This window comes from Tamandua tetradactyla, chromosome 3 (genome assembly GCF_023851605.1).
Source record: "Tamandua tetradactyla isolate mTamTet1 chromosome 3, mTamTet1.pri, whole genome shotgun sequence".
Lineage (NCBI taxonomy): Eukaryota > Metazoa > Chordata > Mammalia > Pilosa > Myrmecophagidae > Tamandua > Tamandua tetradactyla.
Window position 1 is genome coordinate 131,023,566 of NC_135329.1, and position 17,932 is coordinate 131,041,497.

Sequence of the window (17,932 nt, forward strand, 5' to 3'; positions counted from 1 at the left end):
TTCTCCTAGCCAATTCACAGTATCAGGTCTCCTAAGGAGGTCTTTGAACAGTGCTCATTATAACCCACAGGAAAGCTGGTATTCAAAGTGCACTGTTGACCTGAAACAGTGCAAATCTATACTCAACCTAGTTTTGACTAAATGCATTGTAGAGAAACTTCAAAACAGCATATATCTAATATACTATGCAACTTAATATCACAGGCATTGGAAATGATGCCAAGGCAAGTGCTGGCAGTACCCCTCTAATAGAGACCTCTTTCTGAAACAGAACGTCCAAAAAGGCCTCTTTCTAACCCTCAGCAGAAATCACAAGACAATAGTGTTAGGCATTCCCACATTCCAAACATACCAGACCACCTAAACAAGGCTGGCTGGCTGAGAAGTAGTTTGAGGTCCTTAGCTGACCTCCCACCTCCTCTGTGAGAACAGAGAAGCTGGGAACAAATATCTGTTGGGGAGAAATGTTGATGTGTCCTGAATCTCACCACATGGACTGCTTCCCTATCACCACCAGTCAACCAAGAGAGGATTTAAGGAACCACTCAGAAAGCTTAATCTGTGTCACATGGAGCTTGGTGGAGACAATGGTTTGATGTTTGAATTAAATCTAAGGAATCTAAAGGGCAAAAGTCTGGTTGAAGTGGTCTGTAAGTAAAGTTGGGAATTAACTACTCTCCCACAAGTAAATTAGATGTGGGCTATGCAAGGTACAGTCAAGCCCAGGGTTGTTAGATGCTCCTAAGAGGAGCAAGAAGACCCCATAGAAAGGGGCTGAAGACAGGAGCCCATATCAGGAGCTGAAGATATCAGGAAATGCATTCTCTAGCTTCAAGGAAATCTAGGAAAAGGATCACCTATCAATTTGGTAAAGGTGATAGAGATCTTCAAAAAAAAAAAAAAAACAAAGCAACCAAGAGATAAAGAGTCACCTTTCTGTTAGGCCAGAGAGATCAATAACAGACTACACCAGTGCCAGGTCAAGGAAGAACTTTCCCATCCTTTAACCCGGTCCCCACTCTGGAAGAGTTAGAAAGCACAGCTAATAAGCTGATGGAATGGGGAAGACAAAGTTTGGGAAATAGGAAAGAAACTAATCATGCTCCCATAATATGGCAGCTTGCTATTTGGAGCAGACCTGAGCTGGGGGATAGGGAAAGTTTTTGTTTTTATTATTAATTTTTCTATTTTTTTTTATAAATACCAAAAAAACACCAAACAAATGCAAACATTCTTAACTTTTGATCATTCCATTCTACATATAATCAGTCATTCACAATATAATCACATAGTTGCATATTCATCACCACGATCTTTCTTGGAACATTTGCATCTATTCAGAAAAAGAAAACAGAAAAAAATTCATACATACCATACCCCTTACCCCTCCCTTTCATTGATCACTAGCATTTCAATCTAAATTTATTTTAACATTTGTTCCCCCTATTATTTATTCTTATTCCATATGTTTTACTCATCTGTTGATAAGGTAGATAAAAGGAGCATCAGACACAAGGTTTTCACAATCATACAGTCACACTGTGAAAGCTATATCATTATACAATCATCTTCAAGAAACGTGCTACAGGAACACAGCTCCACATTTTCAGGCAGTTCCCTCCAGCCTCTCCATTACATCTTTCTTTTAAAATTTTTTATTAATTAAAAAAAAATTACAAGAAGCACAAACATTCCCAACACATACACTCAGCAATTCACAATATCATCACATAGTTGCATATTCATCATCATGATCATTTCCCACACATTTGCATCAATTCAGAAAAAGACATAAACAGACAACAGAAAAATAAAACAAAAACAGAAAAAAAAGATTTTACATACCATACACCTTACCCCTCGCTTTCATTGATCGCTAGCATTTCAAACTAAATTTATTTTAACATTTATTCCCCCTATTACTTATTTTTATTCCATATATTCTACTCATCTGTTGACAAGGTAGATAAAAGGAGCATCAGACACAAGGTTTTCACAATCATACAGTCACATCGTGGAAGCTATATCATTATACAATCATCATCAAGAAACACGGCTACTGGAACACAGCTCTACATTTACAGGCAGTTCCCTCTAGCCTCTCCATTACATCTTGAATAACAAGATGATATCTACTTGATGCATAAGAATAACCTCCGGGATAACCTCTCGACTCTGTTTGGAATCTCTCAGCCATTGACACTTTGTCTCATTTCCCTCTTCCCATTTTTGGTCGAGAAGGTTTTCTCAATCCCTTGATGCTAAGTCTCAGCTCATTCTAGGGTTTTTCTCAATCCATTGATGCTGACTCTCCGCTCATTACAAGATCTCTGTCCCATGTTGCCAGGAAGGTCCACATCCCTGGGAGTCATGTCCCACGTAGAGAGGGGTAGGGTGGTGAGACTGCTCATTGTGTTGGCTAGAGAGAGGGGCCACATCTGAGCAACAAAAGAGGCTCTCCTGGGTATGACTCTTAGGCCTAAATTTTAAGTAGACTTGACCTATCCTTTGTGGGGTTAAGTTTCATATGAACAAACCCCAAGACTGGGGGCTCTGCCTATAGCTTTAGTTGTCCACACTGTTTGTGAGAATATCAAGAATTCAACACTGGGGTTAGTTGAATTTCTCCCCATTCTCACCACTCCCCGAAGGGGGCTTTGCAGATACTTTTCCACTCACTGAACGAATCACTCTGGGATTCACTCTGGACAAACCAACAAAATCTCATGTCCTACCTGAGATTCAAAGTACTTCTGGCGTTCAATCAAACTATCTACATAAGTTATATTAGGAAATGCACCAGTCAAAATAGAAATTTTGTAACTAATAAACATTTTTTGCTTTAGTCTCACACAGGCGACATTTTAAAATATTAATTACTACCTATTTTCAGCACCCTGCAGTAATGACATTCCTTTGTTCTTCCTCACGCAAAAACATTTTTAAAATTGTACCTTGTACATTTCACTGTTATTATACACTCTAGGCATTCCTAGATTGCACCATCTCAATCTTTAACATCTATCTTTCTGATTTCAATATGTCCCCAGCCGTCCTCCCTCTATCATTCTCACATGCAGCTTCATTCAGTGTTAGAACATAATTACATTACAGTTAGGTAGTATTGTGCTGTCCATTTCTGAATTTTTGTATCCAGTCCTGTTGCACAGTCTGTATCCCTTCAGCTCCAATTACCCAATATCTTACCCTATTTCTATCTCCTGATGGTCTCTGTTCTAAACAAAATATTCCAAGTTTATTCACTAATGTCAGTTCATATCAGTGAGACCATATAGTATTTGTCCTTTAGTTTTTGGCTAGTCTCACTCAGCATAATGTTCTTAAGGTCCATCCATGTTGTTACATACTTCATAAGTTTATTCTGTCTTAAAGCTGCATAATATTCCATCGTATGTATATACCACAGTTTGTTTAGCCACTCGTCTGTTGATGGACATTTTGGCTGTTTCCATCTCCTTGCAATTGTAAATAATGCTGCTATAAACATTGGTGTGCAAATGTCCGTTTGTGTCTTTGCCCTTAAGTCCTTTGAGTAGATACCTAGCAATGGTATTGCTGGGTCATATGGCAATTCTATATTCAGCTTTTTGAGGAACCACCAAACTGCCTTCCACAGTGGTTGTACCATCTGACATTCCCACCAACAGTGAATAAGTGTGCCTCTTTCTCCACATCCTCTCCAGCACTTGTCATTTTCTGTTTTGTTGATAATGGCCATTCTGGTGGGTGTGAGATGATATCTCATTGTGGTTTTGATTTCCATTTCTCTAATGGCCAGGGACACTGAGTATCTCTTCACGTGCATTTTGGCCATTTGTATTTCTTCTTCTGAGAAGTGTCTGTTCAAGTCTTTTTCCCATTTTGTAATTGGATTGGCTGTCTTTTTGTTGTTGAGTTGAAAATCTCTTTATAAGTTCTGGATACTAGACCTTTATCTGATATGTTGTTTCCAAATATTGTCTCCCATTGTGTAGGTTGTCTTTTTACTTTCTTGATGAAGTTCTTTGATGCACAAAAGTGTTTAATTTTGAGGAGCTCCCATTTCTTTCTTTCTTTCTTCAGTGCACTTGCTTTAGGTGTAAGGTCTATAAAACCACCTCCAATGATATGATTTATAAGATATTTCCCTACATTTTCTTCTAAAAGTTTTATGGTCTTAGATCTAATGTTTAGGTCTTTGATCCATTTTGAGTTAATTTTTGTATAGGATGTGAAATATGGGTCCTCTTTCATTCTTTTGCATGTGGATATCCAGTTTCTAGGCACCATTTATTGAAGAGACTGTTCTGTCCCAAGTGAGTTGGCTTGACTGCTTTATCAAAGATCAATTGTCCACAGATGAGAGGGTCTATATCTGAATACTCTATTCTATCCCACTGGTCAGTATATCTACCTTTATGCCAGTATCATGCTGTTTTGACCACTGTAGCTTCATAATACACCTTAAAGTCAGGTAGCATGAGACCTCCGACTTCATTTTTTTTTTCTCAGGATACTTTTAGCTAATTGGGGCACCCTGCCGTTCCAGATAAATTTGGTTATTGGTTTTTCTATTTCTGAAAAGTAAGTTTGTGGGATTTGAATTGGTATTGCATTGACTCTGTAAATCAGTTTAAGTAGAAGTGACATCTTAACTATATTTAGTCTTCAAATCCATGAACACGGTATGCCCTTCCATCTGTTTAGATCTTCTGTGATTTCTTTTAACAGTTTCTTGTACTTTGCTTTGTACAGGTCTTTTGTATCCTTAAATTTATTCCTAAATAATTTATTCTTTTGTTTGCAATTGTAAATGGAATTCATTTCTTAATTTCCCCCTCAGATTGTTCATTACTAGCGTATAGAAACACTACAGATTTTTGAATGTTGATCTTGTAACCTGCCACTTTGCTGTACTCATTTATCAGCTCTAGTAGTTTTGCTGTGGATTTTCCAGTGTTTTTAACATACAGTATCATATCATCTGCAAACAGTGAGAGTTTTACTTCTTCCCTTCCAATTTTGATGCCTTGTATTTCTTTTTCTTGTCTAACTGCTCTAGCTAGAACTTCCAACACAATGTTGAATAATAGTGGTGATAGTGGACATCCTTGTCTTGTTTCTGATCTTAGGGGGAAAGTTTTCAGTGTTTCCCCATTGAGGATGATGTTGGCTGTGGGTTTTTCGTATATTTCCTTTATCATTTTGAGGAGGTTCCTTTCTATTCCTATCCTTTGAAGTGTTTTCAACAGGAAAGGATGTTGAATTTTGTCAAATGCCTTTTCTGCATCAATCGAGATGGATCATGTGGTTTTTCTGCTTTGATTCATTGATATCGTGTATTACATTAATTGATTTTCTTATATTGAACCATCCTTGCATACCTAGGATGAATCCTACTTGGTCATGATGTATAATTCTTTAAATGTGTTGCTGGATTCGATTTGCTAGAATTTTGTTGAGGATTTTTGCATCTACATTCAATAGAGAGATTGGTCTGTAGTTTTTTTTTGTAATATCTTTGTCTGGCTTTGGTATGAGGGTGATGCTGGCTTCGTAGAATGAGTTAGGTAGCTTTCCCTCCTGTTCAATTTTTTTGAAGAGTTTGAGCAGGATTGGTATTAATTCTTTCTTGAATGTTTGGTAGAATTCACATGTGAAGCCATCTGGTCCTGAACTTTTCTTTTTGGGGAGCTTCTTAATGACTGATTCAATTTCTTTTCTTGTGATTGGTTTGTTGAAGTCATCTATTTCTTCTCGAGTCAAAGTTGGTTGTTCATGACTTTCTAGAAAGTTGTCCACTTCATCTACATTGTTGTATTTATTAGCATAAAGTTGTTCATGGTATCCTGTCATTATTTCCTTTATTTCTGTGGGGTCAGTGGTTATGTTTCCTCTTCCATTTCTGATCTTATTTGTTTGCATCCTCTCTCTTTCTCTTTTTGTCAATCTTGCTAAGGGTCCATCAATCTTATTGATTTTATCATAGAATCAGCTTCTGGTTTTGCTGACTATCTCAATTGTTTTCATGTTCTCAATTTCATTGATTTCTGCTCTAATCTTTGTTATTTCTTTCCTTTTGCAAGCTTTGGGGTTAGTTTGCTGTTCTTTCTCTACTTCTTCCAATTGGACAGTTAATTTCTCTATTTTTGCCCTTTCTTCTTTTTTGACATAGGCATTTAGGGCAATAAATTTCCTTCTTAGCATTGCCTTTGCTGCATCCATAAGTTTTGATATGTTTGTTGTGCTTTGAGATATTTACCGATTTCTCTTGTAATTTCTTCCTTGACCCACTGGTAGTTTAAAAGTGTGTTGTTGAGCCTCCACATATTTGGAATTTTATGGCCCTCTGCCTATTATTGATTTCCAACTTCATTTCTTTATGATCTGAGAAAGTGTTTTGTAAGTCTTTTTATATTTACTGACACTTGCTTTGTGACCCAGCATAGGGTCTATCCTTGAGAATGATCCATGAGGACTTGAGAAAAGGGTGTATCCTGCTGTTGTGGGGTGTAATGGTCTATAAATGTCTGTTAAGTCTAGCTCATTTATTGTATTATTCAAATTCTCTGTTTCTTTATTGATCCTCTGTCTAGATGTGCTGTCCATTGATGAGAGTGTGGAATTGGAGTCTCCAACTATTATGGTAGATGTGTCTATTTTCCCTTTTCAGTGTTATCAGTGTCGGCCTCATGTATTTTGGAGCATTCTGGCTCAGAGCATTAGTATTTATGATTGTTATGTCTTCTTGTTGAATTGTTCCTTTTATTAATACATAGTGTCCTTCTTTGTCTCTTTTTTTTTTTCTTACATGGGCAGGCACCGGGAATCGAACCCAGGTCCTCTGGCATGGCAGGCAACCATTCTTGCCTGCTGAGCCATCGTGGCCCTTTCTTTGTCTCTTTTAACTGTTTTACATTTGTAGTCTAATTTGTTGGATATTAGTATAGCTACTCATGCTCTTTTCTGATTGTTATTTGCATGAAATATCTTTTCCCAACCTTTCACTTTCAACCTACATTTATCCTTGGGTCTAAGATGCGTTTCCTGTAGACAACATATAGATGGGTCCTGTTTTTTAATCCATTCTGCCAGTCTATGTTTTTTGATTGGGGAGTTCAATCCATTAACATTTAGTGTTATTGCTGCACGGGTAGTACTTTCTTGTACCATTTTGTCTTTTATATGTCATATCTATTTTCTTCTTTTTACCTTTACTGATAGTCTTTCTTTCTACACTCTTCTCCAAACTTCTCTCTCCTGACTTTTTGCATCTGCCTCTGGTGCTCCCTTTAGTAGTTCTTGAGATTCGGCCTCTTGGTCACAAATTCTCTCAGTGATTTTTGTCTGAAATTGTTTTAATTTTTCTCTATTTTTGAAGCACAATTTTGCTAGATATAGAATTCCTGGTTGGCAGTTTTTCTCTTTTAGTAATTTAAATATATCATCTCACTGTCTTCTCACCTTCATGGCTTCTGCTGAGAAATCGACGCATAGTCTTATTGGGCTTCCCTTGTATGTAATAGATTGCTTTTCTCTTGGTGCTTTCAAGATCCTCTCTATCTCTTTGACCTCTGACATTCTGACTAGTAAGTGTCTTGGAGTACATGCATTTGGATCTATTCTCTTTGGGGTATGCTGCACTTCTTGGATCTGTAATTTTAAGTCTTTCATAAGAGGTGGGGAATTTTCAGTGATAATTTCCTCCATTAGTTTTTCTCCTCCTTTTCCCTTCTCTTCTCTTTCTGGGACACCCACAACACATATATTCATGCACTTCATATTGTCATATTGTCATTCAATTCCCTGAGTCCCTGCTCATATTTTTCCATTTTTTCCCCTATATTTTCTTTTGCTTGTCAGATATCAGATGTTCCATCCTTCAGTTCACTAATCCTATCTCCTGTCTCTTGAAATCTAACATTGTAGGTTTCCACTGTTTTTTTCATCTCTTCTATTAAGCCTTTCATTCCCATAAATTCTGGATTTGTGTTTTCAGACCTTCAATTTCTTCTTTTTGTTCATTCCTTGCCTTCTTTATATCCTCCCTCAATTCATTGATTTGATTTTTGATGAGGTTTTTCATGTCTTTTTGTATATTCTGAATTAATTGTTTCAGCTCCTGTATCTCCTTTGAATTGCTGGTTTGTTCCTTTGACTGGGCCGTATCTTCAATTTTCCTAGTGTGATTTGTTATTTTTTGCTGGCGTCTAGGCATTTAATTACCTTAATTAGTTTATTCTGGAGATTATTTTCACTTCTTTTACCTAGGATTTTCTTACTAGATGATTTTGTTGTCTGTCTGTTCTTTATTCAGTTCAGCTTTTTCTGGACCTCTAGCTTAGGTTTTGTTTAACAGAGGAGAATATTTCAGTTCTTATTTTCTTGTCCCTTGCCCTGTCTGTATGGTGCCTTCCCCCCCCCCCCCAACCCTTAGGAGGGTCTACTTAGGTATTATAGACCCCAGACGGATTTTCCCAGACCAAACTGGCCTCCTGTTACTATAGAAGAATCACCTGTGTCAGTTTTCCCTGATGGTGAGACCCAGCAGGTTGAAAGACTTTCCTGTGAAGTCTCTGGGCTCTGTTTTTCTTATCCTGCCCAGTATGTGGTGCTTGTCTGCCTGCAGGTCCCACTAGCTTAAGATGATGTGGTACCTTTAGCTTTGGCAGACTCTCCCAGCTGGGGGCGTGGTGGAGACAGAGGAGAGGTTGTAGGCTGGTTTTAATGGCTTCAAATTACCAAGCCCTGGGGTCTAACTTCCTTGAGGGAGGGATTCCACCTGAGTTGGGCCTCCCCTCTGCCCTGGGGGAGGCACAAGCTCCAGACAAGCCCTCAAACAAGCTTGTTTCTGCCTATGCCTGGGCAGTTGCAGCCTGAGAAGCCCTGCTGCTCTATCCAAAGGCAGTCAAGCTGTAGAAACACAGCCACGAAAACCCGTTTCTTTTTTATTCTTTTTCTGTTGGCCCTGCCCCCTTGGCACCGGGGCAAAAATAAGCAACGTCCACTTTGATCAGGTTCACCTGAGCTGGGGGCCTATTTTTCATACTCAGAATTTGTGAATTAATTCAACACTTGAAGGTTAGTCGCACTCAGCCCCTGCTGATGATAAAGTCCTTTTCCTTTCCCCTCTGGGAAGCAGTCTGTGGGGGCAGGGCGCCAGCCATCAGCCACCATGGCTTGGGGAACTCACAGTTCTGGGGGGGCTCACAAGCAGTCCAGCTGGTCCAGACTGGGGTACTCTGTGTGTCTGGTCACTGACGTGGACCCAGGAGCTGTTCTATACTGTTCCTGGTTATTTAGTAGCTTTTCTGGAGAATGAACTAAATTCCACACCTCTCTAAGCCGTCATCTTGGCATCTTCCCCAGGAAAGTTTTAATAGTACATGATGCTTAAACGTTTCTCAGATAAAGAAGACTGGACATTTAAATTACAGGCATCACACACTTTACATCAAGTAATCTATTCTTGAAAAATCGGACACTCCATGTCCAAGTGTTAATCAGAAGCATTATTTGACACAGGAAAACTTAAAATGTATTATACTATCAATCACAACCCCCAACCTACTTCTTAAAATGTAATTAAATATTAATCTCATTCTTAACAATTTCCTAAAATGTAATTAAATATATCAGTTGCATATACATGCATGTGTTAATACACATACACACACATATAACAAGTGGGAGGAAACCTTCAAAACATTGTTTCCTGATTGTCAAATAATCAATATACTTGTCAACAAATAGCTACTTGGTAGACTGGATATATCTCTTAGCAATAGAAATGTCTGAGACATCAATCTCTTTACTTGACTCTTAGCACAGTTTTTAAAACCTCAGTACATAATTCTGGCATTCTATAAACTGTATTTGGAATGTAACTTAAGTCTTTCCCCTTATATCATTTTATTTAAAATATGGTATTGAGTTTGGATAATGTAAATAAAAATTTTTCTTATATAGAAACAGCTGAACATGTTTTGAGAGACGTGTATTTCATGAAGCTTGGATATGAAAAATCAAGCAGCCTTCTATCAAGGAAATCATTAACTAGTAAAACCTGAAATGAGCAAAATGACTGGAGAACTTTTTTATTATCTAAGAGCAGTCAGAAAAGCCATGGGACCCAGCCAAGATCTTATTCAAGGGAGGAGAAAATAGGATCTTTATAGAGTGAGTTAGAATGGAAAGAAGGGAGGACAGAATAGTTGTTCACTTACTGCATCTTAACAGTACTGCTTAAGTAATGGCCACCCATTGTTTACAGACCAGATCTAACAGTCTGCAAATCATCATGCAAAGTGGTATTGTATATTCAAAATACATACATTTAAAAGCTCAAGAATCACTGTCTTTCAACAATTCCACAAGGAATTACTCTATACTGGAGAAATATTTTACAAATTCATGGTGCTTAGTAATAAAAGTTTCTGTTTAACTTTATACTCTGGAGTTTAAGGAGCTGCATACCTGTTCATAAGGTCTGAGCAGGTAACTTATCTCTACCTGACAGTCCTTTAATTTCCTTAAACCTTGTTTCCAAAAGAAATGTGAATGCTTATCATGTGTCACTATTTAGAAATGGCAGAGGAGAGCAAAATTATTTTTCCCTGTACCTCAAGAAGCCAGATAATATAAAATTATCAATCTTTTGGAAAGAAATTTCAAAGTATCAAATTGTTGGTTCCCAGGCTAGAAAATATTTTCCATAACAACTGTAGGACCAAAGGTGGGAAAAAAATTCTTTATAGTTACACAAATATTTTAATAACTATAGGTACTATATTATGATATAACCCAAGCTTACATTGGAACAATTAAAAAAAGGGACATAAATATCAACTTAATCAATCATGATTCCAGGGCCAATAAACAAGTCATGGATGTAATGAGTAATGATAATATCCACTTACTGATGCATGCCTTTCAGAGGGTTGCTCTTCTCTCTGAATCTTAGTGCTTCTTATTAAAAAGATTGCCTATTTGATGGTGCAACTGCTGTGGAAGGCAGTTTGGCGGTTCCTCAAAAAGCTCAATATAGGATTGCCATATGACCTGGCAATACCATTGCTAGGTATCTACTCAGAGGACTTAAGGGCAAAGACACAGACGGACATTTGCACACCAGTGTTTATAGCAGCATTATTTACAACTGCAAAGAGATGGAAACAGCCCAAATGTCCATCAACAGACAAGTGGCTAAACAAACTGTGGTATATACATACGATGGAATATTATGCAGCTCTAAGACAGAATAAAGTTATGAAGTTTGTAACAACATAGATGGACCTTGAGGACATTATGGTGAGTGAGATTAGCCAGAAACAAAAGGACAAATACTGTATGTTCTCACTGATATGAACTGACATTAGTGAATAAACTTGGAATATTTCGTTGGTAACAGAGACCATCAGGAGATAGAAATAGGGTAAGACATTGGGTAACTGGAGCTAAAGGGATACAGACTGTGCAACAGGACTGAATGTAAAAACCCAGAAATGGACAGCGCAATACTACCTAATTGCAATACAATTTTTTTAAAACACTGAATGAAGCTGCATGTGAGAATGATAGAGGGAGGAGGTCTGGGGGCATAAATGAAATCAGAAAGAAAGATAGATGTTAAAGATTGAGATGGTATAATCTAGAAATGCCTAGAGTGTAATAGAGACTAAATGTACAAATTTTAAAAATGTTTTTGGATGAGGAAGAACAAAGGAATGTCATTACTGCAGGGTGCTGAAAATAGATGGTAATTAATATTTTAAAATGTCACCTTCTGTGTGAGACTAAAGCAAAAAATGTTTATTAGTTACAAAATTTCTATTTTGCCTAGAGCATTTCCTAATACAACTTATGTAGATAGTTTGATTGAATGCCATAAGTACTTGGAATCTCAGGTAGGACATGAGATTTTGTTGGCTTGCCCAGAGTGATGCCTTGATGAATCCCAGAGTGATTCGATCAGTGAGTGGAAAAGTATTTGCAAAGCCCCCTTGGGGGAATGGTGAGAATGGGGAGAAATTCAACTTCCCCAAGTTGAATTTTTTATATTCTCACAAGCAGTGTGGACAACCAAAGCTACAGGCTGAGCCCCCAGTCTTGGGGTTTGTTCATATGAAACTTAACCCCACAAAGGATAGGTCAAGTCCACTTAAAATTTAAGCCTAACAATCACCCCCAGGAGAGCTCTTTTGTTGCTCAGATGTGGCTTCTCTCTCCAGCCAACACAACAAGCAATCTCACCACCCTCCCCCTGTCTACATGGGACATGACTCCCAGGGGTGTGGACCTTCCTGGCAACGTGGGACAGAAATCCTAGAATGAGCTGAGACTCAGCATCAGGGGATTGAGGAAACCTTCTCGACCAAAAGGGGGAAGAGTGAAATGAGACAAAGTGTCAATGGCTGACAGTTTTCAAACAGAGTCAAGAGGTTAACCTGGAGGTTATTCTTACGCATTGAGTAGATATCACCTTGTTATTCAAGATGTAAGGGAGAGGCTGGAGGGAACTACCTGAAAATAGAGCTGTGTTCCAGTAGCCATGTTTCTTGAAGATGATTGAATAACGATATAGCTTTCACAATGTGACTGTGTGATTGTGAAAACCTTGTGTCTGATGCTCCTTTTATCTACCTTGTCAACAGACGAGTAGAATATATAGAATAAAAATAAATAATAGGGGGAACAAATGTTAAAATAAATTTAGTCTGAAATGCTAGTGATCAGTGAAAGCGAGGTGTAGGGGGTATGGTAGGTATAAATATATTTTTTCTGTTTTCATTTTATTCCTTTTTCTATTGTCTTTTTATTTCTTTTTCTGAATGGATGCAAATGTTCTAAGAAATGATGAACATGCAAACAAGTGATGATATTGTGAATTACTGATTATCTATGCTAATTTTTATTTCATTTGTTGATTTTTTTAAATTAATAAATAAATTTTTAAAAAAAGATTGCCTATTTGAAAGCAAGAGGATGGGACTAGACAATCTGAGGACCCTTCAACTTTTAAATTAAGATTTCATCTGAACTGGTGACATATCACATGACATATACCACAACTCCTCCAAGTTCATCAAATCTGCTCTAAGGCATCATTACTCTTGAAAGAAAGGACGAAGCATCTTAAAATGTCTGTGATGATGAAAACCTTACAGGAAAGGAGCCAATGATCAATTGGTCAACTTGGTTTACTTTCATAAATTATGAAAGTAATTTGGTCCTACAGTTGTATGGGAAATATTTTACAGGTAAAAATATTAAAAGGAAAAACCAGCATAAGTAAAAAGTATATAAGGAAAACATAATTTCTTACAGTAAGTAATATCCATGTGTAGTGTACTAATAAATACAATAAGCATGAAACATGGGCTCCATTTTATAATCCTGGAACATTCAAGAATATTTTTCATCTGGGGGCATTCTCCATCAATACTCCTCATCTAGAATGCTAAAAGCTCATCAGAAAAAAGGTCGAATAAAGTTACTGGAGAACTACTGAAGCACAGAAGATTTATATCTCATCATAACCAATATCCAAATATGCCCACCTATTGCACAGAATAAACAGCATCTCTAGTTTACATATGCTTTAAAATCTGTCATATTACATTTGTATAAAGCATATATATGTGCTAGTTATATAAAGTATTTTGTTGTTCTTTTAAAATAGGGCATTCTACCCACAATTATCTTTGGAAGTGTCTAAACAATATTAATTTCTTAAGCCCTGAAATGAAAACACACACACACACACACCAGTTACAGCTCCCAAAGACCCACGAATATGTGATGACTTAAGAAAATCAGTGGTGTTTCTTGATTTACTTGTGGAATTGCATGATTTATTATTGGTATGCTTATATATTTAAAAATTCTTCTGCACATGTGAAGTTATGAGGAATAGACTGAGGCACAACAGCTACTGGAGGATGTGGAGATAAGGAACAAGTGCTCTCAAGTAACCGTGACTGGAAAAGCAGGGGTGCCAGGCTTTAACACCAAGGCTGCGGAACATAAGTGGCTCTGCTCTCAACTCACCTTTGCCATTTGAGCTTGAACCCCACTGGCCTTCAGGGCAGACACAGCCTTCTGAGCTGCAGCAGGACTGTCAAAGTCGACAAAACCATAACCTGAAATTCAAAACACAGTTAGATTTTAAGCCTTTATTTTATAACTGTTAAGAGACTAAAAGAATGATTCTATTTTGTTTCTGATTTGAAAACTGTTTAGACACTAAAAGAATGATTCTATTTTGTTTCTGATTTGAAAATCCTAACGGCCTGACAGACCCAGAGCCTTAGCAGCAGCAGTCCAGTTATTAAAGGCTGGAGAAGGCTCCCTTCAAAGAGAAATTAAAAAACAACCACCTTTTCCATCTTCAACATCTCCTTTTCAGGTGTCTTGTACTAACTGCAAAAATAATGTCTAGGTTACCAACTCAAAAAAAAAGGGGTGGGGGGTGACTTCGAGGAAACAGCATTTTAAATGATCTGGTTAAAAAAAGAGTACAATCCTATTATGCTTACTAATGATGGAAACAAAACAATTGCACTTATTCTTACTTTTCAAATCAGATAATTAAAATTAAACACAGCTCATCATCTCCTCTCAGAGCAGAGAAGGGGGAAAAATGTTGCTAGATACCCAAAATAGCTTTCATCAGTTCACAAAAAAAAAGTACAGAAAGAAAAGAAAACATACAACCGCCTAAGAGAGGCCTTGATTCAAAGCCTATTTACCCATGGCTTCACAAACAGTTTAGCTGGTAATCTATTTTCTCAGGCCACAACACATCAAAAGCAGGAAATCAGAAAAAAAGGGGTAGAGGCGATGGTAGGCTGCCACAAAATAAGTATATGGATGACACCTATAAGTGAAAACCAATAATAAATAATAAGAGAAAAACTATAAAATGAACAGCATAAAATTAAACAACCCTATGGCCATTATTATATGGGACAATCACTGATTTTTCACTGTTATGACTCAAGTTATAGAGTAAAGGTTAAATTACACTTAGTATACTTCTTAAATATTAGGGGTACCAGGTAAAATACCAACACAATTTTTCTTGGAACTCAAGCCTAAGTATTATAAAATAAGCTTTAATTGAGTAAAAATATTTTGGAAAAAAAAAGTACTGCCTGGAAGTTATATAGAAGAGGGGCTAGCTCTATAATTTATTTACAGATATTATTTTAAAAATTAGTAATTTAGACAGTATGGTACTAGTGTTAAAACAGCCAAATACATATATCAATGAAACCAAACAGAAATCTCAGACTTAGACAAAGGTCAGTTTTGCAACAATAGCACCCAAAATATTGCCTGGTAGCAAAATAAGTTTTAATGAAAAGGAGTCGACTATCAATTACAGAAACAGATGTTTCAGAAGAGATGAATTTTAAAGCTTAAACAAGAAGCAACTTCCTTGTAGTACTTAAAATTAGACTGCATAAAGCTTAATTTGATTGAAACAATGAAGAGAAATAGTCAGGTTGGAGAGAAAAGGAAGAGAACTGATCCTTTCAAAGGAGAGACTGCTACTCAACTGCCAGGTTAGAAATTAAGTTAAACATATTTTGGGTGTTATTTAGAAATCTTCTGCAGGTGCTAATGCTAACACTCCTTGGAGACACATATGTAAGGGAGTGTGCCCGTGTCTCTCACTCCCTTACATATTTTAATGCCAAACACAATTTTAACAGGTCATAATGAACATCCAGCATTTATTAACACTGTATCAAACATTTGAAACACTGTATCAAAATAAATTTAGCCACAATCTCACTGAAGGATATTATGCTCCCCCCTCAATTTTGCTACTGTAAACAAATTACAATAAACAGATGGTCTCAATTTTGATGTCATTTTACCTGGAGACACTATTTACATAAGGTCCAATAAATATTATTTTAGCTGTTATTTTCTTATTAAGATAAATTCATTAACAATTGTAACAAATGATGTTTATATCCTTTTCTGGCCTTTCCCGATGCCTACCACACCATAACCATTTCATAAATATTTGCTGAAGACAAACACAACAGGTAAGCTGGCAATTTTGCGCTTTCCTTTTCCATCTATATTATTTTTCAAATGAATATAAGACTAAATAAAATTTACAACTTCTTTGAGATTCATTATAGAAAAACATATAAAGATGTTTTTAGAAGATAAGATTCACTACATAACATAGCGCCCTCACACTGAGGATCCCCAGGAGGATTCTCATCAGATTTTGGTACCTGGAATAGTTATATTTCTCTTGCACCCTGGATTTTTCCCTCCACATTGTAATGACTAAATCATGGCATCATTACATTTTCTATTTTTGCCTTAGGCACCGAAAAGGGTGGAGACATATTTTTGGTCCATTGCTGGCAAGGGCATATGGAACCTTAGAGAAGGGATTATGGCTATAGTAATCTTAAGTTTCCTGTTTTTACTTATGTGTGCGTTCTGATCTTACATACAACTCTGTAAGCATAAATAACTAATCAATTTCTCAATCAATCCTTTTTGAGCTTTTTTTGTCCTAAACTGATACATACATGCACACATACACCCCCATCAGTGTTGGTATGCATTTAAATAATTTTTCTTGGTTAAATGCAGACAAAACTTGAAATGTAAACAAGCAATTGATTTGTGAATTTTTTAATTTAATAACTAAAGTACATGTCATTTAGACCAATGTTTTCTTTAGTTTCATTTTCTCCTACAGGCTTTACAATATGTTTTGTGATAAAAAAATGTTTTGGGCTAAGATCTCACTTCTAGATATAAAATTCTTTAATCTATTCAATCTCAAAAATTTGGTACATAACCCAATACTTCTCATTTATATTAATACTCTATAATTAATCTCTTATCCATTAATCTATATTCACGTTGAATCAATCTGATTTCAAGTTATCAAAGTATCTATTGAACTTTATTATGAGCTAAATTAAGTGTTATTTCTTCTCATATATCCTAAAATTACTTTTTCATTAGCTCTCTCATTCTTGCTTCCAGGATTTAAAAAAACCTATTCTTATATACCCTCTTCTTAGATACCTACTGCTGAAAGGTTTGTGCCAGGCAAGAGAGATCCCTGGAAATTTTCTATCACTGCCACCCCCCACCCTCACCACAAAGGCAGTGTCTGATTTGAGACCCGCCTATAAAGGAGGTCTCCAGGAGACAGCTTGTATCTGAAATCAGTTCTGAACTATTCCTCCCCTTATTTAGAAGCCCCAGGAATCCTCTGCCTATCTGCAGTCCTTTTCCAATTCATAAGGGTTTGCATTATGACATTATGTTAGATTCGGCATTTGTTCATTTTTACTCATATCATTTCTAGTTCACCTTGAACATATGGAATTTGGGGTTCTATGAAATAGGTTCTCATCTGAGAAGAGTACACAATAGTGTTTTCAGTTTAAGGGTGTGGTGAATAATTTAACCAGGAGTCCTCTGGGTCCTCTTTCTCAGACAGGACTTTTCTACATTTTAACAGATTGAGTTTCCATGATGTGCGGGCAGGATAAGGCTGAGTGAGACTACTTATCTACTGTGATTTCTTGCCTGCTTTGAAACTAGTGTTAGAGATCACTTCCTGTTTTATGCTTGCAAGCGTTCACTTTTCTTTACAAAACCAAAAGATTTTTCCATGTCCCCTGCTCTCCCAAAATCATTTACAAATGCGTTAAATAAGACCAATCTAAGCAGTGAGTGTACACACTTTAGTCTACAATTTGAGTATCTCTAGTTTAATTCATTTAGAATAGTTATTGAGCACCACTCTACAGAAAGCACTATTCTATTCATTGTCCCAAGGCATAACTGCTACAACATGCCACGTTGATTAAATATGGGCTTAGATATTTGCCACAATAGCTCCTTTAAATTTAGGTACTTTGAAGAACAGACAGAA

The 17,932-nt window shown here is 36.8% G+C and overlaps 1 protein-coding gene across 9 annotated transcripts in view; it reads right to left on the reverse strand.

Annotated features, from left to right (window-relative positions):
• The window catches only part of RBMS1 (RNA binding motif single stranded interacting protein 1), a 247,943-nt gene that overhangs the window by 34,801 nt on the left and 195,210 nt on the right, over positions 1 to 17,932 (reverse strand). For all 9 annotated transcript variants that reach the window (XM_077153984.1, XM_077153986.1, XM_077153983.1 and 6 more), the window contains one exon: positions 14,050 to 14,141. In XM_077153984.1, the coding sequence (XP_077010099.1) occupies positions 14,050 to 14,141 (92 nt within the window). The remainder of the gene's footprint in view (positions 1 to 14,049; positions 14,142 to 17,932) is intronic.